The sequence below is a fragment of the Fundulus heteroclitus genome, chromosome 8 (genome assembly GCF_011125445.2).
Source record: "Fundulus heteroclitus isolate FHET01 chromosome 8, MU-UCD_Fhet_4.1, whole genome shotgun sequence".
Lineage (NCBI taxonomy): Eukaryota > Metazoa > Chordata > Actinopteri > Cyprinodontiformes > Fundulidae > Fundulus > Fundulus heteroclitus.
Window position 1 is genome coordinate 31318145 of NC_046368.1, and position 24246 is coordinate 31342390.

Genomic DNA, 24246 nt, shown 5'->3' on the forward strand with positions numbered 1-24246 from the left:
CAAGAATTTATTAACAAGAAATAAAATTAACATCCAGACAATATCACTATGTAATGCTGTTTATCTGAATTAACACTATATTTCAATCAACAAATCCTCTCTACTAGGCTAGTGAAACTTTGCTAAAACTACTAAGCAAAATGAAGATAAAAAGGAAGCTAAGACACTATGTACACACAAAAGAAACAAAAGGCAAAATAAAGTGGTTGATCAGCATCATCATCAGAATAATTCAGTGAATCCTGGTTCACTGCAGATCTGAGTTAAAGAACCAATGTTCATCTTAAAGAATGTGAATTGAGATTGAATTAGCCTAACTAATTCAGAACAACAATTGGTATGTGTTAAACAAAGCATTATTTGATTAAATAACATTTTAAAGAATGATTTTCTCAGTAAACATGAGTAAACTTCTAGAACACTCAATTTTATTAATGTGATTATACCTCCGGGAGGCTAGGGGTCGCTGTAGCAATCGGTCACTAAAATCGGCTAATCAAAAGTTATACAAAACACCTTTAAATCGACATTAATATTCCATACTTTTGCGGTAATAACGCTCATATCACTATCGAACGATGGTTACAAGAAGCTAATAGCATTTATGCTAGTGGACATTCAGCGCTAACTTTAAAAAGCTTCGGCTTTATTCTGGTCGTAATGAGCGGGCCGGATAACACAAACATTAATATCCCATCAGTGTATAAAACTCTTGTGGGGATAACGTTTGTTATAACCATAAAACACACTCGAATTACATTAGCAATGGCATGGTTCGAAGAAGCTAACGGGAGCTACGTCAGTTAGTTCCATGTGTTTAAAAACACAGTGAAATGCATTATGTAAACAACATCCAGAGCCTTAAGGTACTCTGGGTGAATCTCATCCACTCCCGGAGCCTTGCCACCAAGGAGCTTTTTAACCACCTCGGTGACCAGAGATAGTAGAACCCGAACCGAAGTCCCCGGGCTCTGCTTCCTCAATGGAAAGTTAATGTAACTGTAATATTAATAGCCTGCTTGATACTATTTCCACCATATTTTCAGCTGGTCTGATTTAAGTCTCTGTGTTTGATAATGAAGTTAATGACTAGCTAAAAGTAATGTGCCCTCTTTCCAGAGAGAGAACACGCTATGTGCAAAGGCCTTGAACCTTGTTGTACGTTATGGTTTGTTCTGACTGCAGGGATGTGTCAGTCTTAAAACCTTTTATACTGTTGTTAATACTATATCGTTTCTAAAATTTGGCAAAATTCCAGTTGTTATAAAATGTTTTTTTTTTTTTTTTGCTGTTCTAAAATGTAAAAGGGATTCTGGGTAATCGTCAGAGCGACGGCTTCAATGCATTAAGAGAGAAATCAATTAAAGTAAAATTTTTGACCCAGTTTTGTTGGGATGGGGAGCCTGAAATTTATTTTCATTCTTCAAAGGCGGCACAACAGATGAAAGTTTGAGAAGCACTGCTTTAGATGAAGATCACATTATATACACAGTAACACTGCTGAATGCGTGGGAAGGCAATGCTGGGGTTTTGTTTACCTGAGGTCCTGTATCTTCCTCTGCTGCTGAAACACAAGCCAGATACCCAACTGTTTGTGGGGTTATTAGAAACATCGGTCTTCATTCACGGGAATAGTTCTTGATGCAGTGCTGTCTGTGGGATCAGAGATGATCTGTATCTAGTTCAGGCTTGCTCTGCTGCCTTTTCTGCACCAAAGTTTCACCAGATTCAGTTTCTTCAAGAGTTGGTGTGTTTTGTCAGCGATTGCTTTTGTGTAGCTCTCCAAATGATTGCAAGATGCACAGTCTGACAGAAGTTTCTTCTTCAAATCATCCATACTCTGGTATTTTTCCTAACAATAAGTTTCCTTTTAATATATCTTCAGATGAAAAGTAGCCAAACAGGACAGAAAAAGCCCTTGCAATAAAAAAAACAAAAACACATTACATCGTTGTAACTATTTTAAAATGACAACGGCTGAGCTCCTGCAGGTTCTAATGATTTTGTTCCAGGAGTTAATTAATTTCATAAAATGTGAAAACTCAAAGCTTTTCAAGCTTTTTTTTATTTAGCTAAAGCAAGCCTGTTTTTGTGGGGGTGAGGTGGCAGACATGGTGTGTGTGTGTGTGTGTGTGTGTGTGTGTGTGTGTGTGTGTGTGTGTGTGTGTGTGTGTGTGTGTGTGTACATACAAGCCTATGCGTGTGTGTAAATGCTGCTGTGTGGTCTTTTTGAACAAAGCTGCTGGAGATGGCGTTTTTGAATGCACGGCAGAGCAGTTTCCCTGTCTATGCTTTTTCCATTTTTTTTCACATTCTTCCTCCCACATGTAGTGTTGACTCCTGTCATGCTCGACTGCCCAGTCTGTGCTGAGCTGTGTGTCTATCTGTGTGTGCAATCAGTATTTTGTGTGTGCTGAATTTGGAACTTAGCTCATCAGGGCTGTCTATATATAGCTCCCTGGAAAAGTATTCATTTCCATTGACCCTTTTGGCATATTGCAGCCGCAAATGTATTTTATTAAATTGTATGTGTCACACCAAAGCAAATTGTCCGATAATTGTGAAATTAAAGGAAAATGGTAAATGGATGTCAAATTTAGTTTTTTGTAAATTCTTATTTTAAGTCGTCTGGGGGACGTTTCTACTAGCTTTGAACAGACTGAAAATTTTGCCGATTACTCTTTGTAAAACTGCTCGAGTTTTGATGGAAACTCATAGGCTTTTGAGTTTTGCAGCAGATTTTCAATTGTTTTGTGGTCTGAACCCTGGCCCATCATAATGAAAATGCTCTCATCTAAACTATTACATTGTAACTGGTGTTATATTTGAAGGTGAACCTCTGGCCAAGTCTCAGGTCTTGTGGCGCATCTGACAGGTTTTGTGTCCAAGATTGCATTGTTTTTGACTCCATCCATCTTCATATACGCTCTGACCAGCTTCCCTGTCTCTGCTGAGGAAAAACATTCCCACGATTGGGCATGGGTACTTTTCACATTTGAACTGATACGATACTGATACCTAGTATCGTATCATAGAGTTTAAACAAAAATAGAGTTCTGCCAGACGACCTGGGGGTAGCCCAGAGCCGACGAGGTCTTCCGGTGGCGGAGATCACTGGGAACCTCCTCTGAAGAACTCTGGAGATCACTGGGAACCTCCTCTGGAGGCTTGAGACCCTTGAGAACCTCCAACAGGACTCCAATGGTGAACCCGAGAAGACGCTGTGGACATGCTACACTGGGGTCCTCTGAGATCAAGACATGAGCCTCGACCACCCGAACCAACTCACAGACCTCGGGTTCTGCAGCACAAGGCATGTCTACCTGGACATCCTTGTCGGAGAACTTGGGACTTGGGACCCGAGGAGGCTGCAGTTCGAGGTGAGGAGGAGGAGGCTAAGGGGCCATCAGGCATCTCGAAGCCTGACAGGACCGTCCCTCTCCAACATCGAGGCCACGGGTTCCATGATGGGGGTATGGTCTGCCAGGCTGGTGCGGCACTTCCTAGCCCTCGTGAGGGGAAAGCTATCGGTCAAGTAGAGGGGCCTCCGTGTGTACTGCGAGGGACAAAGCCACGCCTTTCCTGGCCTGATCCTGGATCCTGGATGTACAGAGAAAAGTGGACCTCTGCTCTGCGGCCTGGACCTACAGAAAATGGTTTTATTCAAGATGGACCAGAAACCCATTTACCAAAGCTACATGAAGGTGATAAACCAAAGAAACCTTGCAGTCTGTGTTAGGACTGATAAACTTGCCGGAAGAGCACCCCAGTGGAGGACTTTGTGCAAGCCTCTAATAAAAAAAAAAAACTGGTGATCTCCAGGATTTTACATGGTGCCATCGTCAATTAATATCGGCTGTTAATTGGGGTATTTCAAATGAGTGTCCTATTTCAGCTCTTTAGTAAGCGTTTTAAGTCTTTTTAGCACAGTTTTTACAGACTTTTTTTATAGGAGGAGTTTGTCAAAAAACTTTTTAATCAGTGAGGTAAAGATGGCCATTTACTTGTCCCGTAGAAACAGACTGCAGGAAAGACCTCGCCTTGATGCTGTGGCTCTGTGGAGGTGCAACGTTAAAGCCAGGATTAGGCTGGACTTTCAATAACTAACATTTCTACATTATATTCTATTTACAATACCTGTTCTTTTCATGAATTTAAAGACATCTACAAAAATAATATCTCCTGAAGATATCTTGAGTAATTCTCTAACCTCTAATTTGACTTTATTTCCACTGGTTGTTATATGTCAATATGGGCAAAATTCCAGGTGCTGGAAACTCAGTTCTGATTACAGCAGGACAGAGACAAAACCACCCAGATCCGACTGCTGTTGCAAGATATTTTATTTCTTTCCCATCGTGCCATTTATAGTAATGCATCAATTGTTTTCCTTTCTTCTCAGATAAAGAAGTCGCCACAGTCCCCCCCTCTATTCAGTCTCCAGTGGTGACAACGGGTGGCACAAAGGAAGGCAGCACAAAAGGCAAAACTTCCAGTCTCGCAGCAGGAGGTTTACTACACTCAGTGCTGGCCCAAAAAGGACGTCTCATGTCCAAGAAAGGGGAGATTGTCCCCTCTGCACTGCCCCAAAATCTGCTCCCTCTCCTGGGCAGAGGGCTCAGTGTCAATTCCTTCCATGGAAGTAACCCCCAGGAGCATCAAAGTGAGGGATTACCAACAAAAGTAAAGTCCCCAGAATCCGCTGCGGCGTCGGACCAGGGCAGCCGTCCAAGCCAGCCTCCTTCCATTGACACACACTCTCAGCTGCCTCACACACGGACACACACGCCTGAGCCAGACACTGACGTGCCCACCATAGGCCCTGCACTGGACGTGGACGTGGACACAGAAACACCCTCAGCAGGTATGAGTGGAAGTTAAACCAACAATATTTAAATGCAAGCTTTGAATAATCCTGTGTCTGAATGTGTGCAGACATTTTGTGTTGTACTGATACATGCGTTCTTCATTAATCTCTTGACATCCTTCCCCAGCACACCTAAAGAACATGCAAGATACTCAGGGCAAATAACATCTTTTGAAGTTAAATGAGATTTTTGCAGTCTGCAGTAATAAAAGAACGCTGGTATCTAAAAACGTTTTTGAACAAAATCCTTTTTTGATTTTCTCCATTTCGGCTTCCCTCTGAAGTGGCAGTTTGAATTTCCTTTAAAAGAAATTCAATAAATCAGCCGTGCATTTTCGAAGCCTCATGTGATCCCTTTCTGAACATAAGAAGCCGTTTTATGCTCATATTTTATTCATATTCATACTTTATAATAATGAATTATTTCCCTAAAACCAGGAGATTCTGTATATTTCTAAGAAATATATATTTACCACCAATCAAATTAATTACAGCTAATCAATGATTTGATTTCTTTATCACACTAGTCCTAATGATTCAATGAAGTAAGAAGAAACAAAAACAGAAAAGAAAGATAATATCTCATTTTAAAATTTACTTTTATGGGGGAAAAGGGAACATTTTCTAAAGAAGAAAAGATTGTTCAAAATGTTATTAAAGTTGATCAAAGTTTACTCCTCATACAGTTTGAATTAATGGTTTTGAAGAACCAAATTCCGAGATCTGACATCTATCGTCAAATTGAGGATAAGAGTTTGGTAGAGTGGAAAAAAGAAAGAAAGAGGAATCCACAATTTCTAAACCAACTGAAAACATCAATTGCACCAGCCACTGAAAACTGTCCCGTCAGAAGCTGAAAGGAAAGTCTTGATGTTGTTGGCCTGGAATCAGGCTGTTGGGTCACTTACAGAATAGATTTGCACATAGGTTCACTCCTGTTGTTCCAGCCGTAACAGAAACTCAGATTGTAACGATCTTGCTTTTGGTTCAGTCAGTTTTATGTATTTGGTGCTTGGTATGAGGCAATGATATTTGACAAAGGCTCCTGGATAGGTGTCGAAACATTTTCAGAAAGAGCTGAGCAAGTCCAGTTGCCTTCAGTTTAGGCCTGCTTGCTGTTGCGATGACCCGGATAACTGAGAATTTGCACAGGCAAAAAATAATACAATGTCACTGAGTGTAGCTGAGCACATTGGAGGAGAACAAAACAACGTTTTTCAGGAGATTCATGCAAACATTTGAGTAAACTACATTGTAAACAGAAACATTTCTAATGACCAGATCTGGCAAGGTGATCAGGCTTGGTTCTGACACTTGCTGGTTATGTGGTTCGGTGTTCCATACTGTCAGTTCCTGAACTCCGGCAGCTTCCACAGAAGAAATTGTCACAAGGGCCGGATCGGCCAAATCACAAGTGCTTAGGGAAATGTAATCATGTCACATAAATCAGGTATTAGGACAAAAATCATTACGTGACTATTTTCTCCTACATTCATTACACAAGAGGGAGAATCAAAAGTGTACAAACTATTATAGCTGATGAAACTATCTCCAGGCTGAAGCTTTCTCTCATTCAATGGCATTCAATGACGTCACTCTATTGAATAGAATCATTAAAATCCAAATTTGATTGTGTAAGACCATGCTTGCTTTTGAAACTTAAGAAATGATGAGCTACTCTGAGTGTTTGGAATTTTTAAATAGGCAAAAAGAGATAATTCCTAGAAGAGATACTTGGACACATACAGTATCATTAAACAATGAGGATTTTGAGTGATTTCTTTGAGCAAAAGACTTACTGTTCATAATGGCATTCGTGTCATCATCATATCATCATGTATGGGACGAGAGGTGTTTTGTTGCTTTTTGTTGCTATCTAAAAGGTCCATGGAGGACATTTCTGATGGAGCAGCAGTTATTGTGTGTAACAGTCCCCATGGGGTGTGTTTGTTAAAATCTTGGGGAATAATGTTGGGGAAGTGTGTTTTTCACAGTTGGGGCTTCTCTACACTACCACACGACCTTCATTCTGCCATTTACCAACCCCTCACGTTTCACCTTAGATTCACACAAACAGACAAAGGAGTTATAAAGGTGCACTGGAGAGCTATGAATGATGAACTGTAGGACTAGTTAAGAACAAATGCAACAAGTGAATATATACAAAAACAACATACTTTATGTGTTTAAGTTAATTTCTCTATGCTTCTTTTGCATGCACCCTTTGAGAAGAGTAATTTATATTGTGGGTGATGCACAGACCACAAATAACTACTGTTGTACTTTCAGCCAAGTGAAATATAAAATTAGATGTTACATTGCAAACCACAAAGAAATGTGAGAGTTTTACTGGCACTAAGGAACTGCATTAATATGGAAGATTAATGTTGATTTAATGGTGTTTTTGTAATTATTTTGTAATTATTTCCTAGATAAATAATTACATTAATAAAAATCAAGTGTCCTAAAGGTTATTGATTTTTATTCAGCAAATCATTCTTTAAAATGTTATTTCCTCAAGTCTTCTTGAAGGGGGACTCACTGGCTTAAGGGGTTAAAGTGTCCTCCAAAATGTATAGATTAGATATTTTGTACATATCACGGTATTATCAATAAAGAACACAACATGATAGGTAAATGCAGCCAGGTGATAAAAAAGCACATTGGTTGTTATTGGGCGAATCTGGCCAAACTTGCATACTGATGTTTACAGAAGCTCTCGATGCAATCTGAATGAGCTTGAGGTATTTTGGAAACAAAACTGAAAAAATAAAATAAAATAACTTTTTATGCACAAAGCTGGTAGAGGCAAACCCCAAGAACCTTGCTGATGAAATTGCAGTAAAAGCTGGCCACATTTACTAGTTTTGTTAAGAATTTGCTAAATATTTTTGACAACTCCTTTTCCTTTCACTTCATATTTATATACCATTTATATGCCATTTTGTTTTGGTCAAGATCTTAAAATACATTTGTTTGAGATTGTAACATGATAAAATGTAAAAATATTTAAGGTCTATGAATAATTTTGCTAGGTATCAGTACAAAATGAAAATACAACTTTTTAGAAAAGACTGTTTTTATGGACATCAACAAACCTATGAGACACTTAATTTACAAAATAAATACACACTTAGATTTTTTTTCAATAAAGATCAAAAATCTTTTCAACAACAAAGTACTAACTGGTCTTGCAAAGAGCTTCCTAAAGCATTGGAGGACTGGAAAGTGTGGCTATTTATGCTGAGCCAGTTTTAACTCCCATGAGTCCCTGGCGTTGTCCAGTGGAGTGGTTAAAATCCATCTAATTTCTGTCTTTAATTACACACAGCAGGGATTTCTAGAAAAGTTCTTGTTAAAATGCCATTAAAAGGGATTATAAACTAATTCAATGGGGAAAAATAACCTGAGCTCTCTGCTTTTTCCTCAGCCGCATCCAGCTGCATGGTAAATTTCTCAGACCCAGAGGGATACATAGACTCCTCTGACAACCCACCTCTGCCTGATGGCCTCTTCCTGCACTGCACCTACACTGTGACCGTGTACACTGGCTACGGAGTTGAACTGCAGGTGGGTCTCAGCCCCTGGGAAATCCCACACCAGCAGAATGCAGTCAGGCTGTGACATGTTCACAGCCTGCAGAGTGTCTGTTTATCAGGATGGTTTTATTAAGGGATGCTGCAGTGTTGATGCTTTTGCCATTATGTGGATGCCTCTGGTCTCAAGGCTGACTTCTGCCTCCTTGTGGTAACTTGTAGTGTTTTGTCAGCCAAGCAGAGTGTTGTATACTGCCAAAACACTTTGTACCAACAAATGGTTTTGGCTGACTCATAGAAGCACACCGTTTAGATGTTTGCTCTGTCCCATACACATCAAAGCACAAATTTGAATCCTTAGTAAATAAATCCATAGTTTCAGCTGTACTTCAAAAAGGGAGCATTTTCAAACATTTATAAGGCCTTAGGGCCACCTTAACCCTTTTGTGGTGTTCATATATTGGTTATTCAGCCAGTTTTAATGGATCTGGTAGACCCATTGCATGTTATTGTTTGAACTTCAACACAAGCTCAAGCACTTTTAGATTAGAATCCAAAATATATGTTCACCTCACTACTACTGCATCAATGCAAACAGCATATATGATATATTTATACCTTTTAACTGTCTGACTCTTCTATTTAAAAAATGTGGACCTTACATTGAGAGATATCCTATATTATATCAGAATATTCTCTCTCTTCAGAAATCACCCGTAGGGCCATTTGTGTAGAAAATCTTTTTGCCCCCCCCCCCCCCCCCCCCAACCCCCCTCACACACACACACACACACACACACACACACACACACACACACACAATTTCTGGCAACCTTTTGTCTATTGGCTCCCATGAGACAGAGAGTAAAAAGAGCAGGAATGTGAAAGCAAACAGATGGCAGTGATTCAGTTTTGCATCAATGTTTCCACTTTGTCCAGAAATGGATGATGCCGAAAAACAACCTTCCCACAGACACACAAATAGCAGGCCTAGGTGTAAAATTCTGGGTGTAATATAAATTCGTTTGGGGAGTGTAAAGTGGCTGGTCATTAAAGATTTCTTCCACTTTAATGTTCTTCAGAGAAAATGAGCCAATGAGTTTGAGTTTGAAAAATAGCTACTCCTATAAGCTGTTGTTATACCAGAAGAGATAGAGAAGCCGATATTCAGCCGGACACAGCGTCGCATTATTCAAAAAGGTTTATTTAAGATAATGAACAGAACCTTGGTGCAGGTAAAAACGGCTGGATCTCGGGTAGACTCTCTGGGCAGACACTGGAAAGGCGAACTGTGGTGTGGTTACTGACAGATCCCATGACCTCATGTTTGAGGTCAAGTCCAGGTCCCTGTCCAGAAAGTAGAATGCAGGTGTCCAACAGTGGCCAGACAAGACAAGGAATCCAGGAGCCTGGTCGTGGTCAGAACATCTGACCACAAGTGGATGCCCAGGAATGCTGAACATTAACTCACAGAAAGGCTTACAATAGTTTGGCACTAGCTGACTGTGGAACCCTAGAATATAAAGGCCAGGTGAGCTGAATCAGACTGATTAAGCAGTGGCATAGGAGAGCAAGTGCAGCTGGTAATCACAATTACTGTATTTATTTTTTCTTTTTGAATTTGTTAATCCTGGTCCACACTCCTTACTGGTTAGTGGTAGTAATGCACTAAACTGTTGTTAGACAACCACCAATAAAACGCATGAAGAAGATGAAGAAGAATCCTAATTACTGGGTACAGAGGCAGATAAACAGACAGACCAGAACATGACAGTTTTCCTTCAATAAAAAAAGAAAAATGAGGTCCACAGACACAAACACCTACATACAAGGGTTTTATAACAAGACAAACTCAAAAGCTGGATTGTATGGATGGTCGGACCGCGACTCAGTTATTCTGCCCAAGTGTTCAATACACAGTTTTCAATCAACAAACCTTTATTTATGCAAAAACATAAATTGGGAATCTTATTTTTTTTTTATTTGAAATCTGGCCTCATTCCTGTGGTATAATATTGTTTGTTGTTTCTCCTCTTGAGCTTGACATAACGTTACACCACTACAAGACACTGTACTGTATTTGCTGTGCAAATAAAAGCCTTATGGTAGCTTAAGTAGAGATTTTAATCATTAATGCACAGTAATACCATTAGAAGACGTAATGGCCTTGTTTTTGAGCGACAACTCACAAGCGGCATATAATCATCTCTGCTACAGTAACAATGTAACTGCGTAAATAACATGATAATAACAACACTTAATCTCATACTATGTGATGCAGATGCTTCACTCTTGGCAGTTAGATGCTTGAAATGGAAAGTGAAAATGAGAGCATATCTGACTGATAATTGTTTGTTGACTTTTTAATATAAAAAAGTGAATAAAACAGGATGATGCCCTTGACAGAAGAGTGATGTGCCAAGTCACAACACAATAAAACACTAAATGTCACATCATTGATCTCAGTATACACTCACTATTCAGGATGGGAACGCAACATTGGCAACAAACGTGAGACAGTTGTTTATTCTGGTTGCAGAAAGCGCCACTAAAGCCTTTTCATCAAATGGAGTCGTAACGGCAGCTCCAGTCGTCTCTTATTGCTGTGGCCTTTCACTGCCTCCCATTAACTGACTGTGTGTTCAGGTGAAGAATGTGAATCTGTCAGACAGCGAGCAGCTGTCCATCAGAGGTGTAGATGAACACGGTGCCATGCTGGTTCTGGCCAACCACACACTGCTGGTGGAAGGTCAGGTGATCCGCAGTCCCACCAACTCTCTGTCCGTCTACTACCGCTCTGCGCTGGAGGGAAGCATGGGCCTCTTTCAGCTGCACTATCAGAGTGAGTCACCACACCACATCGGTACACAACCACAGGAACCATAATCATGTGTTCATATAAACCGGTTATAGAATTATCCAACAGCCCTTTCATAAGGAGCCAAGAGGCTGTTTGTGCTCTCTAAACTGTATGTGTTAATTGCATAATCAAATACCTTCTCATTGAGTCACTCAGCACGGTGATTGAATCTGTCATGTGAATTAGCTGATTACAGCTCCGATTAATTGTCTCTCATCTCATTAGGAGGCTGAGAATATGTGTGGTGAGAGTACCGGTGTTGTTGGGTTTGTGTGTGTCTGAGGTGGTGGTTGCACATGTGATGAGGAGCGCAGTGGAGAGGGCATCAGCGTGCTAGATCCACCTGTGCCATTAATCACAGCCATCTAATCCTTTTACATCACTTGTATGATGGCGCTGACTCACATCAAAACCTCCATGCAGCAACAGATTTGTGCGTGATTAAATGATACGGAAAAAAACAACAATGCCAACATTAACAGGTGAGGAATATTATCCCATCAAGCCTGCAAAGCTTGTTACGGTTATTCTGTTCATAGTGTACCTGAAGGTGCTTGGGAACTCTTTGTGGAAGTGATGCTGCTGTTGATGACTGTTGCTAAGAGTATTGAAAGCATGAAGAGAAGTTGTACAATGAATCACCAGGAGAGGAGGCAGCATAATAAGCTATGTGGAATCAAATACCATCGTCAGGGTTCAGCTGTGGCCCAAATACAGAGCCGGTCAGTTATTTACGTACATCCCATATTATTTTCTGCATGTTTGGATTGATGGGATTAATGGCTTTCTAACGACAAACCCAAAAGAAACCTACGGTGTAATAAAGAATCAGACAGGACCTAGAATGGTCTCTAAGGGGAGTGGTGGCCAGGAGGTGAGAGAGCAGGGCACTTGCTTGTGGTCCAATGAACAGATCCTTGCTTCCCGGTTCCACTCCAACAGACTGCCACTCAGGGTCCCTGAGCAAGACCCTTAGCCCCACACTGCTCCCCAGGCTCTGCACAGGGGCAGCCCACTGCTCCCTGATGGATGAATTAAATGCAGAGGAGGATAGGGATGATTATTATATTAAAAAAAACAGTGCACAACAGGGGATAATTAAATCTAGAGTGTCCAGAGCACTACTTCAGTCTAAAAACATCCTAAATCATACAGTTTTCAGAGCAAACAGTAAAAAGACCTTTTTATTGCTGTGGTATGTTCTAGAACCAGACCGAAACTTTTAATACAAAAGGTAGCTTGAAAATGGAGTTAAAGTTAGATGGATACAAGACTGTACATTTTTTCATTTCTGATATGTTTCTGGTACTAAAAGACCTGGGCCCATATTAACAAAGAATCTGAAAAACTAGACTAAAAGTAATTCTTAGTGACGTCATTTTAGGAAAAGTCTTAGAATCTTTCGAATTCAGATTTTTCTTTAGAATGTCACGTTGGTAATATAAAAGTTATTCATATTACACATCATAGTTCTTAAGAGAGCTCCTAAAGTGAAAAAATAATAGGGGTAGTGAGGAGGACATTTAGTGAGCGTAAAAGTGCGTTCACACTGAATGCGAACAGGGAACGATGGATTTACATGTAATCTCTATGTAAAGGCACATTCAGGAGCAAATTAACTGTCTACAATACAAATTAACGGTTCACGATGCAAAGAAAAGAACGAAGAGAAGCTGTGAATAGGGTGAAGCAAAAATTCGTTCGAGCTCAACAATCTGAACAATCAGAACACGGAGGTTAGATATCTGCGAGACGAGGAGCTTACGGCGGGAAAGTTAGAGAATCTGTTGGGGGGGAAGGAGGGCAGGGAGGGCAGACAGCCTGAGGTGGTTAGTTGGGACTGAGACGGAGAAGGTGGCTGTGAGGCAGGGAGGCCGGGCGGTGGAGAGTGATCCGATGGTGAGGCTTGGGAAGCGGGACCGGCAGGCTGCCAGCTGGAGAACTGAGGGAATTTTCGACGGGACGCGGCTTGAGTCTTACTTGGGGACGAGGGAGCAGTGTTGTATAAAGTACTGAAATCTCGGAGTCAAGTAAAAGTATAAGTACCTCTCCAAAATATGACTTTGTTAAAAGTCCAAGTCACTGACTGAAATGTTACTTGAGTAAAAGTCTTAAAGTATCTGAAATGTCTTGTACTTAAGTATGAAAATTAATGTAAAAATAGATGTACTCAAGTAATGTAATAAAAAGTATAAGTAAAAAGTAAAACAAAGCAAATGCAGTTTGAATGACATTTTTTAGATGTTGGTAAACTTTGAAAGTCAAATTCCCTTAAAATAATATAAACTACCAAGTGCAGGAGAACTTTAGACCAAGTTTAGACAGAAAATACAACCTTTTTGTAAGCTTTCAGTTTTCCTTCTTCAAGTAAGGTCAGTGCTATTAATTTTTGAATTGTACACAACCAAGTGCAGGCAAAATTTAGACCCGGGGGGTGTATACTAAGAACATGGTTAAGTGATAAACCAGGTCTAGTTAACCTACAGGAAGTGGTAAACCTGCTAATAGATACAGCTGCAGGTATCATTTAGTTAAGAAAATTAGGACTCTCTGCTATTAAATGCTTTACCTATACCACAAGGTTAATTTAACCTGCTTTACTACTGAACCAGCTTCTTATCCTGTTGGTGGCGATGAACAAGCCCAGGCAAGTCCCGACTTTGTCGCAGTCAATCAGTAGGTGGGGTCAAAACACTTGCATGCGTGAGTCTATCTCTCTCTCTTTGTAACGAGTAACTAAAACAAACATTGAAAATGTATTGGAGTAAAAGTATGCAATTAAGTTCAGAAATATAGTGAAGTAAAACTAAAAGTAATCAAAAAAATTTATACTTGAGAAAAGTATAAAGTACTCCAAAACATACTTAAGTACAGTAGTGAAGTATTTTTACTTCATTACTATACAACACTGCGAGGGAGTGCTGCGAAGCGGATCCGGAGCGAGGCAACCTGACGCACAGGAGAAAGCAGTTAGACAAAGGATCGAAAGAGTCGTATAAACGAAGGCCGACTGAGTCATACCATTTAAGGTTAACACTCTGGCAGTGTTGTGCTGGCAGCCTTCTGCTTATATGCTCCCCACCATCGCTGTGTAATGCGGATCTCCTGCAAGCCCACGCCTCCCTGCCAATCACCTGTGGAGAGAGAGCGAGAGAGAGAGACAATTAGGCTATATTTCTATCGCACAAAGATGGATTTACTGACCGAAGACAACTAGGTCTGTCCCCTGACACAGGGCCAGGTCCACACACTGGGTCCTGGAAAGCAGAAGTACTGCTGTAAACGACTGTCATCCAGACACAGCTACATGTGGTGGCACTCACTGAACTGTGTGCGTCCTGTAGGATCTGGTGGACCCAGGGGGAACCGACGCCATTGCTCAGCTTTCCAACATTAAATACAGTACCTTGACTCACTCAGTAAAACCCATTTCTGCCTCTTCAAGTTGAACAGAGAATAGGAACCATCAAGCAGATAGACGCTCCTCCTATTTGATGATAAGGTGAAGCAAGCTGGACGAAGATTCGTTGCATTGTCAGTCCAAATAGTTTGCAAGAAAGAGGTGAAATGTCAAATGACCAACATTATGTAATCAACGCAAAATAAAAAAATACCTTGTTTGCATTTGGTGTGAACATACAACTTAAGAGTGTCTTAAGCAGGGATGATGGTGGAACCAGAGAGAGCTGATTGGCTGATCCACCACCAAACAGTGGAGGACATGAGCTCATGTCTCTTTAAAAATCATACAATTATTAATATGTAGATAAGATAAACTTATCATCCCTATAGGGGGGAATTTATTAGCTTCAGCGGCCAGATGGTTGAAAGTTCCAGCTTTTGAACTGCAATTTCATCAAGAATAAAAATAATAGGGAAAATATTGGATCATGAATAAAAAGTGGAAAAATTTACAACTATATAGTGCAGAGGAATTTCAATATTATTTACAGAAAATGCTCACAATAATAAATATTTTAAAAGAATATTTATGTAAATACACACTCTATACAAGATAAAGTGCAATAATATACACGTTGCTTGCAGAGAGGGGAGATGCAAAAGAGGTGCCAATATACAGTATTTATTGTATGACATCAGTATATATAACCTAAATGGTCATCTGGAAGTTTGCTTGTCTGATGTCATATAGTTGCAGCAGGTCAACATAGAAGGCAAGTTGGACTACAGACTTTAACATTAATAAGGCAACTCTAAACAAATAGGCCTTTAACCTTGATTTAACAGAGCTAAGGGTTTCAGCACTTTTACAGTCTCCAACAAAATGTTCCCTTCTTTGCCTGTCCTAATAGTAAAAGATAGCAAGATGTGTTCAAATGTCAACATTTAATGCATCTCTTTCGTTGTAGTCTTCAGGCTGAGTTGTTCTCTGCCAAAGAGACCTCACTTTGGGGAGGTGTCAGTGCTGGATCTGCTCCCTGGAGGCGTGGCGCGCTTTCACTGCCACATGGGTTATCACCTGCGGGGGGAATCCCAGCTCACCTGCATCAATGCCTCGCTGCCAGTTTGGAGCGGCAAGGAGCCAATCTGTAGGGGTGAGTAGGGATTTAGATGCTGGTTCACAACAATAACATGTCTCTGGGTACTCTGCCATTTGAAATGTTGCTAAAGTGATTTCAGATTCTATTGTGGGTAAAGCATACCCTCCTCCCTGCAGCTCTTTGTGGAGGCACAGTAAAGAATGCAACAGTAGGGCGGGTGCTGTCCCCATCCTCCCACCATGGGCAAAATGCCACTTTGGACCGTTCCTGCTCCTGGTCCCTGGAGGCACCAAAGGACCAAAGACTGCATCTGCACCTGGAGAGACTGGCCCTAGGACCAACTGACAGGTAGGGGCATGCAATGCGCTCATGTTACTTTCCCAGGTCCAAGTCAAGTCTCAAGTTAATATTTTCTAGTCTAATGGACTTCATTGCAAGTTCCAAACAGATGAATTTGTTGGACCTTCAGTCATAAATCAAGCTAGAAATTCCCTGAGGTCCTTCTATTCCACCATATAGTTCAAACCACAGCCGGCATGCAATGCTGTGTAAGTGTTGCATCCAGCTTGTGGTTTTGTTCACAAAGCATCTGAGTCTGGATGATCATAGCTCGATTTACCCCCTCACACACTCCTGGCAGCCCTACTGAATGCAAAACTTCAGCTGAGATCTTTCAAATCTATCGATATACCAGGTAACCGCCAGCTCCAGTAAGCAGAAATCCTGTTATCATAAATCCAATTATGTCTGCATCTTCCATGTCCTCAATGGACAAAGGAGACAGACCCATCATCTTCCAAACTCCCCAGGACTCCATGATGCATCCGGCTGATCAGCTCCCCTGTCCCTGGTCTTCTCAGGACAACAGGTTCAATTTAAACACCCTTTACTCCCGTACGTAGCAAAATATGCATTTTTAAACAATATCTGCTTTCTGTTGCCTTTACTGTGGCACACTGTTAGGTCCGCTTAGCAGAAGCCTAACAGCCTCCTACTTTGAAATGCAAATTCTTTTAATGGATTAGTTTACAATTTTCTACTGAACTATTCTGTTCGTATCCCTGCAGGCTCGTGTTGTGGAGTGGCCTGGATGCCGGCTCTGTGGTGCTGTTCGATTCAGGGCGAGGCGGACAGATCCCCTTTGAGGGGGTAATCAGTGAAGGCCCAGCTGTAAGGGTCCAGTTCATCACGGATCAGCCCAACCATGAGACAGGGTTTAACATCCGCTATGAAGGTAAAGGAGTATAGATTAAAGGTACAAGACAAAAAAAAAAAAACATTACATGCACAAATGGGACCACTGCTGGAGTTGTTTTGATGTCACGTACTGCTAAGCTGATTTCTGATGGACTGTCATAAAGGAGCTGCCTCTCAGCACAAAAGGAGATAATGTTTGTTTTGTGGCAGTTTGATGTTGCCAAAGCGTGACAAAGTTTCTTTTATTATTTCAATCCAATCAGTGGAGATGAAATGACTAAGACCTATCCTGCCGAACAACTTAGCATAAGAAAGATTTATCAGAAAAACAGACTGAAGTGAAAGACAATAACATGAAGCAATGTTCCTCACATCCTTCTTTCTTTTCGCTGTTTCAGCTTTTGAGCGCGGCCACTGCTATGAGCCATACCTCCAGAATGGCAACTTCACAACATCGGACCCCTTGTATGGCGTCGGAGCAGTCGTTCAATTCACTTGTGACCCGGGTCATTCTTTAGAACAAGGCCCTCCAGTAATTGAGTGCATAAGTGCCAGAGACCCGTACTGGAACGACACTGAGCCTATCTGCAAAGGTAAAAGTAGGACAGGATAAACATGATGCAAGAGATAACATGCAACCTTCATGATGAAGGTTTTCGTGTTTTTATCCTAGATTAGGCTAAAGTTAATCTAATATGTTACTCGTTGATTCTTTAAAGTGCTTCCACCTGATGAGTAGCTGAGTTGGTAAAAAAAAAAAGATCAGTTTGGGTATTTTTTTGTTATTGAAACATTGCTTGTGTTTGTCCTGATTGACACCACATCAAGGATGAGACCTTCAGAGAGTTCATGAGTCATAAATACTAGTGTTGCATGGATAGTCATAAATACTAGTGTTGCACCGATGCCGATACCAGTATGGGACGGGGGCCCCGATCCAGCACTAAAATGGTGGTATCGGTATCGGCGAGTACCAACAAATAGGGCAGCGATACCATTTTGATGTTTGTATGTCACTTGAATGCAGCCTTCTCTCTCACGACTAGTATTATACATGTTATATAAGTTCATGAAAGTTGCACTATTTTGGCATTTGAGAGCCAAAACTCAGGGTTGAAAAGAGATTATTCAATTATTAATGTAATTTTTCTTGTCTTACTGTTGCACTAATATTATACATGTTATAATTTCACAAATGTTGCACTATTTTGGCCTTTGAGAGCCAAAAGTTTATTCAACTGTTGTCACCCATTCCAGGTAGGCAATAAAAAGTTCTACTACCCTAAGTAGTATGCAGTTCTTCATATATACACACACACATCAATTTCAAACAGATGGTATCGGTATCGGCCAATACTATACAGCCAGGTATCTGTATCGGTGCCAAAAAATTGCATCGGCACAACACCAATAAATACTGCTCCAGTAAGTCCGTCACATGGTTCCTTGCAAGGCAAGACAGTCCAACACATAACAGCTGGATGTAAGATGCTAGCAGGCAAAGTGTCCATGGAATGCCATATAACGGAGGGGTGAGAAATGTGGGCACTCAACTACTTGGATTACAGCAACCCAAAAGCAGATTCTAAATAAAAGGTTGGTTTTAGGTTTTAATGGATGGCAGGAACACCGCCAACAATTACTGGTGTTGGAGCTGATGAAAGATGAGGATGAAAGGGCTTTGTTGGAGGACGTGAATTTGAAGTGAGACTGAAGTGCAGTCTCTGGCATAGAGGAGTTAATGTTTGCTTGAATCACTAGACTTTTGTCTTTTGTTTTTAACAATGATTAATTCTGGGTCACTATACAGGCTTATGCTCAACACTTTCCATTTTACAACACGTTTCACCCCATGCAAACATTACTTTTAACAAACTACAGTGCAACTATGATAAAAACAAAAAGTTGAATGTGCATTTTTCTGATGCAGATGTGGCAACAGTAAAGGTTTATAAAAGTGTTTTTATCTGAACTGCTAGAATATTTGTTAATGCTGGTACTTTATGCCAAAGCAGAAATTCATTCCCGCCTGACTGCTGTTAGCTCAATTCTGAAGTCCGAACTTCTGTTTCTCCAAAATGACACGGCTCTGAGTCTATTTATAGTGGCACTAATTCCTCTCATCAACTCAACAGAAAGTTCTGCCTTGTTGTAATACATGCTGTTTCATAAACAGGTTCATACCACTCCTGTCTGTATTATTTCAGCAACTTCCTGTTTTAGCTTAATCACTGAATTGTTATCTTGTGAGGGCGACAGTGGCACAAGAGTCAGGGAGGTTGTCTTGTAACTGGCGGGTTGCCGGGTTGATGCTCCTCTCTGACCGTCTCAGTCGCTGTGTCCTTGAGCAAGACACTTTACCCACATTGCCTGCTGGTCGTGGCCTGCTTCTGTGGATCTACAGCTGTGGGTCCAAACATAATTCACCACTGTCAGGGTGTGAATGACTTGCTGTAGTATGAAGTGCTTTGGCGTCATCAGACTTCAAAAAGTGCTATACAAGTATAAGCCATTTACCATTTACCATTTTATCCATCCCACTGTAGCCCAGTGTGGCGGGGACCTGACCGGTCCAGGAGGAGTGATCCTGTCCCCAAACTGGCCTGAGTGGTATGGAGAAGGAGAGGACTGCAGCTGGAGGATACACGTTGGCGAAGACAAACGAGTGCTGCTTGATGTTCAGCTGTAAGGACAACACTCACAGGTTTCATTGTCTTGTTTCACAGAAGGTCAATATCCCCACTAGGCTAATGTGTCAGTATATTAGTTTAGAAAATCGTCAGTAGCAGTGTAATGACCTATTACACGATATTTCTTATCAAAGTGTCTCTTGAAGTACTACCTGGTTGCTATCTGTGTGACCTGGCCTGCTTCACGCATCACATCCTGTTTGACTCCTGGATTTTAATTCTTGAGTTGTCTCTCTGTTACCGCCTCATAGGTTTCCTGTTGGATATGCTTGCTCAGGTTTGACCCATTGATATATTCCTATAATTTCTGCCTGTCTTCTAAGGTGGCCTTATTACCAGTACAAACATTGAAAATATTCCCTTTTTTGTGTTTTCACAAATAGAATAAATGTTTTGAAAACCTCAAACTGGGATTGAAAGAAACGTGGGCAATTAATGTTTTATGTTATAGATTTTAAATTGCAGATGATCAAATTGAGTCTAGACTCGAGCAATTGTGAAATCCTACATGTTAGGAGATTTCATTCAAACTGTAGGAATGCTTTCGGTGACACTGTTGTTTTTTGCAATATTTTCTCCCTCCTTTTTCCACCACTGGAACAAGGGCCAAATCACAGTTTCAGAGCAGAAATAAGCAAGTAGTACTTTTTGGATGGACCTTAAACATTAAGTTTTGTGATGTGGGGCTTTTGAGCATCTTGTGTTTTAGCAACCTCTTGGTTTTAATTCCACTACAGTTAAAGGTAGAGTTGACAACTTTTGCTGCCATTCCAGTGTTTTTTGCTGACCAATTTTTTTGCTGACCAATGGCAGGGATTGGTTTTTGCAGGCCTGTAGCTCTCAGAGAGATCAAATTTTGAACCTCCTTTGTCTAAATACATAATGTATTGACTACTTTCAGGATGGATGGACTATTTCACCCAAAGTGTTTCTGAACAGGATTGCTAACTATAGCTTTGATATTACCCTTTAAGTTTTATAACAGCAGAAACTGATTCTTGTCTATCATGATATTTTACAGTGTTAATCCGCAAATGCATCAATAAAACTATCTAGCCTTGATGTAAATAATAAATGATAGAGATGAAGCTCACACCTCCACAGGCGGCTCTCATCAAAGTCATCATTTAGGGATTTCATCTGGTAAAGTGGGAAAGTTTTACAACATTTATGTTCTGAGATAAAATATAAAACAGTCCAAAGCGCCCGATAATTGTATCTTATTAACCCATTGCATGCATAAAAGTAACAGACATGCTGAACGGTGTGTCTGTGCTCTGCTTCAAAAGAAAGTGAGGATGAATGTCTGGGATGGTAAAATTCTTTTAACATTAGTTACAGACAATTAGTTCTGTTTTCTCTATAATACTTGAAGTTACTGTACATTAGTTAGAAATGGTAGTTGCATTGACTTGACTTTCCATTACAGTGTTTATTTTGTTTTATTTTCACTGCTGGAACCCCTTCATTTTTGACAAACGCTTGCAACACTGCATTATGTAATAACGCCACAATATGTAATAATGTAATAAAATTGGGCTTCAAACAGTAATAAAACATCATTGATACCGCATTATGTAATAATCGATGCAAAATGTAATATAATCCTTGAACACATTTGGAAATATGTTCTGCCACATTATCTAATAACATTATTCATTTTTTTTGCGCAGATTTTAACAAAATGCAGAAGTAGCACTTTATTTTGGAAATCATATTATTAACAGTATCCTTTCTCTAAGAGCGTTTTCAACTTCATTTTAAAATGTATTAAGTGTCACTGTGAGAGCTGACAGATGTAGTCCAACTCTGGATCAATAATTGTTTTTTTTTACACTAAACGTCACACCTTTAAACATGTTACTCTTTCACCAGTAGCTATTGATAGACAGAGAGTTTGCTTCAGCTTGAGTTTTCCTGTCAATAACAATATATTACAGAGAAAAGAAAGACATATGTGGTATGAGGAAGGAAAAATGTGTTACAGTTAGATTCAATTGTAGTCTTTTGCTAATCATAACATTAGAAAAATTGTTTCATGGCTTTCAAGTTAGTATTTTCAACAATTAATCCATGATATTCTACTGTAACGTACTGTATTAAAAACACATTAAACTATATTAAAATCGTAGTAGTGCAAATGTATCCACTTCGACGGTAAAGACATGAAATTGTTAAGGACATAGGCAAGGCAAGGCAAATGTATCTGTATAGCACATTTCTAGTAGAAAAACAACGCAAAGTGCTTTACATGATTAAAACATAGGAAAATAAAAAGAGTAAATGCAAGTTGGAATAAAATGTAGAAACATTTAAACAAAATAAAACATGGGAAAATGGAAACTAAAAGCAACAATTAAAAACAATTGTATTACAAACTTTAATGATGTTTAATGATGTTTCAGTTAACAGTTTAACTAGAACAGTCAAAGGCAATGCTAAACAAATGTGTTTTTAATCTTGATTTAAAAGAACTCAGGCTTTCAGCACTTTTTCAGTTTTCTGGAAGTTTGTTCCAGATAAGTGGAGCATAGGAACTAAATGCTGCTTCTCTGTGTTTGGTTCTGGTTCTAGGTATGCAGAGTAGGCTGGAGCCAGAAGACCTTAGTGGTCTGGAGGGTTGATACACTGATAACAAGTCTGTGATGTATTTAGGTGCTAAACCATTCAGGGATTTATAGACTGACAGAAGGATTTTAAAGTCTATTCTCTGAGATACAGGGAGCCAGTGAAAGACTTTAGAACTGGGGTGATGTGCTCTACTTTCTTAGTCTTAGTGAAGACACGAGCAGCAGCGTTCTGGATCAGCTGCAGCTGTCTGATCGACTTTTTTTGTAGAGCTGTAAAAACACCGTTGCAGTGATCAATTTGACTAAAATTAAACGCTTGGATTAGTTTTTCCAGATCCTGGAAATGTTCTTCAGGTGATAGAAAGCCGACCTTGTAATTGTCTTTAGATGCTTTTAGAGGTTCAGGTCTGAGTCCATCACTACACCCAGATTTCAGGCCAGACCAGTGGTTTGTAGCTGAAGCAACTGAAGCTATGCTCTAACTCTTGATCGCTCCCCCACTGATCCAAATATTATTACTTCAGTTTTGTTTTTAATCAATTGGAGAAAGTTTTGGCACATCCATGCATTGATTTCTTCTAAGTATTTACTCAGTGCTTGAATGGGTTTGTTCTCACCTGGTGACATGGTGGTGTAGAGCTGTGTGTCGTCTGCATAGTTATGGTAGCTGATGTTGTTTTTTATTATCTGAGCAAGAGGGAGCATGTAGATATTGAAAAGGAGGGGACCGAGGATGGACCCTTGGGGAACCCCATGTGTGCTTTTTGTCATCTCTGATGTAAAGTTACCTATTAAACAGAAAAAAGTCCCTGTCCTTTAAGTAGGACTTAAACCAGTCGAGTTCTGTACCAGAGAGGCCGACCAGTTTTTCGGGCGCTCAAACAGAATGGAGTGATTGACAGTATAAAATGCTGCACTGAGGTCCAATAATACCAGCACTGTGATTCTTCCATAATCTGTATTTATATGGATGTCATTAAACACCTTGATAAGGGTGGTCTCTGTACTGTGGTGAGCACGGAAACCTGACTGGAAAACATGAAAGCAGCTGGTCATAGTTAAGAAGGTGTTTAATTGTTATATCACAGCTTTTTCAATAATCTTACCGATAAAAGGGAGGTTTGAGATGAGCCTGTAGTTCTGCAGAAGTAGTTTGTCCAAATTGTTCTTTTTCAACAGTGGTTTGGTAACTGCTGTTTTTAGGGACTGGGGGGAAAAACTCCTCACAGAAAGGACGTGTTAATTATCTGAGTCAAATCAGACGCATAGGTATGCTACACAGGGTCAATAAGACTGTTGAACAGCAGGGAGTGCTTCTTTAATGAAGACCTGAGACCTGAGCCACAACCTCACCTACAATTCACGCTTCAGTAAAGTGGACTTTCAGAAAGATTCTGGGTGTAGCCCATAAATTAGAATAAGTTCTGTAAGTAACAGGGATCAGGGCAATACATCTGAATATAGGCAAATAACAAAAAGTTAAGATCAAAGATCTTTTAATGTGTAGGGACATGATCAGTATTACAAGTGTATTTATTAGGATGAACACAAATGCTGGTTTCTGATTGTTTAATACATAATCCACCACACTATTACATTATCCGTTTAAAAAAATATAAAACTACATCCGCATTTTGTAATAATCTACAAAAAATATAATAATGTTATTACATAATGCGGTAGAACGTATAACAAAATGAGGTCAAGGATTTTATTACATTTTGCGTCAATTATTACATAATGCGGTTTCAATTATGTGTTACTACATTCTGAAGCCCGATTTTAATATATTATTACATATTGTGGCATTAGTAGATAGTGAGGTATGCCATCCACACAAGCAGTCCGAGTCAGAGGTACTGTGAGCACAACAAGGCACCTCAAGGAAAAGAAGTTCCTTCCTTACTTTGAACTAATGATAGGAAAAGGATCATTTAAGAAAGGTTTTTTGTAGGCCATTAAAGCAAACACGTCTGTTGTTCTGGAAAGCTTGAGCACTTTTAAAATCACAGCTTATCTTGGTT

At 40.0% G+C, this 24246-nt stretch overlaps 1 protein-coding gene across 5 annotated transcripts in view; it reads left to right on the top strand.

Annotated features, from left to right (window-relative positions):
• Positions 1 to 24246, top strand: part of LOC105916877 (seizure 6-like protein) — a 145886-nt gene that overhangs the window by 75223 nt on the left and 46417 nt on the right. For all 5 annotated transcript variants that reach the window (XM_036140573.1, XM_036140570.1, XM_036140572.1 and 2 more), the window contains exons 2-9: positions 4403 to 4864; positions 8298 to 8437; positions 11050 to 11245; positions 15634 to 15819; positions 15942 to 16113; positions 16833 to 16999; positions 17361 to 17555; positions 19509 to 19647. In XM_036140573.1, coding sequence (XP_035996466.1) covers positions 4403 to 4864; positions 8298 to 8437; positions 11050 to 11245; positions 15634 to 15819; positions 15942 to 16113; positions 16833 to 16999; positions 17361 to 17555; positions 19509 to 19647 — 1657 coding nt within the window. The remainder of the gene's footprint in view (positions 1 to 4402; positions 4865 to 8297; positions 8438 to 11049; positions 11246 to 15633; positions 15820 to 15941; positions 16114 to 16832; positions 17000 to 17360; positions 17556 to 19508; positions 19648 to 24246) is intronic.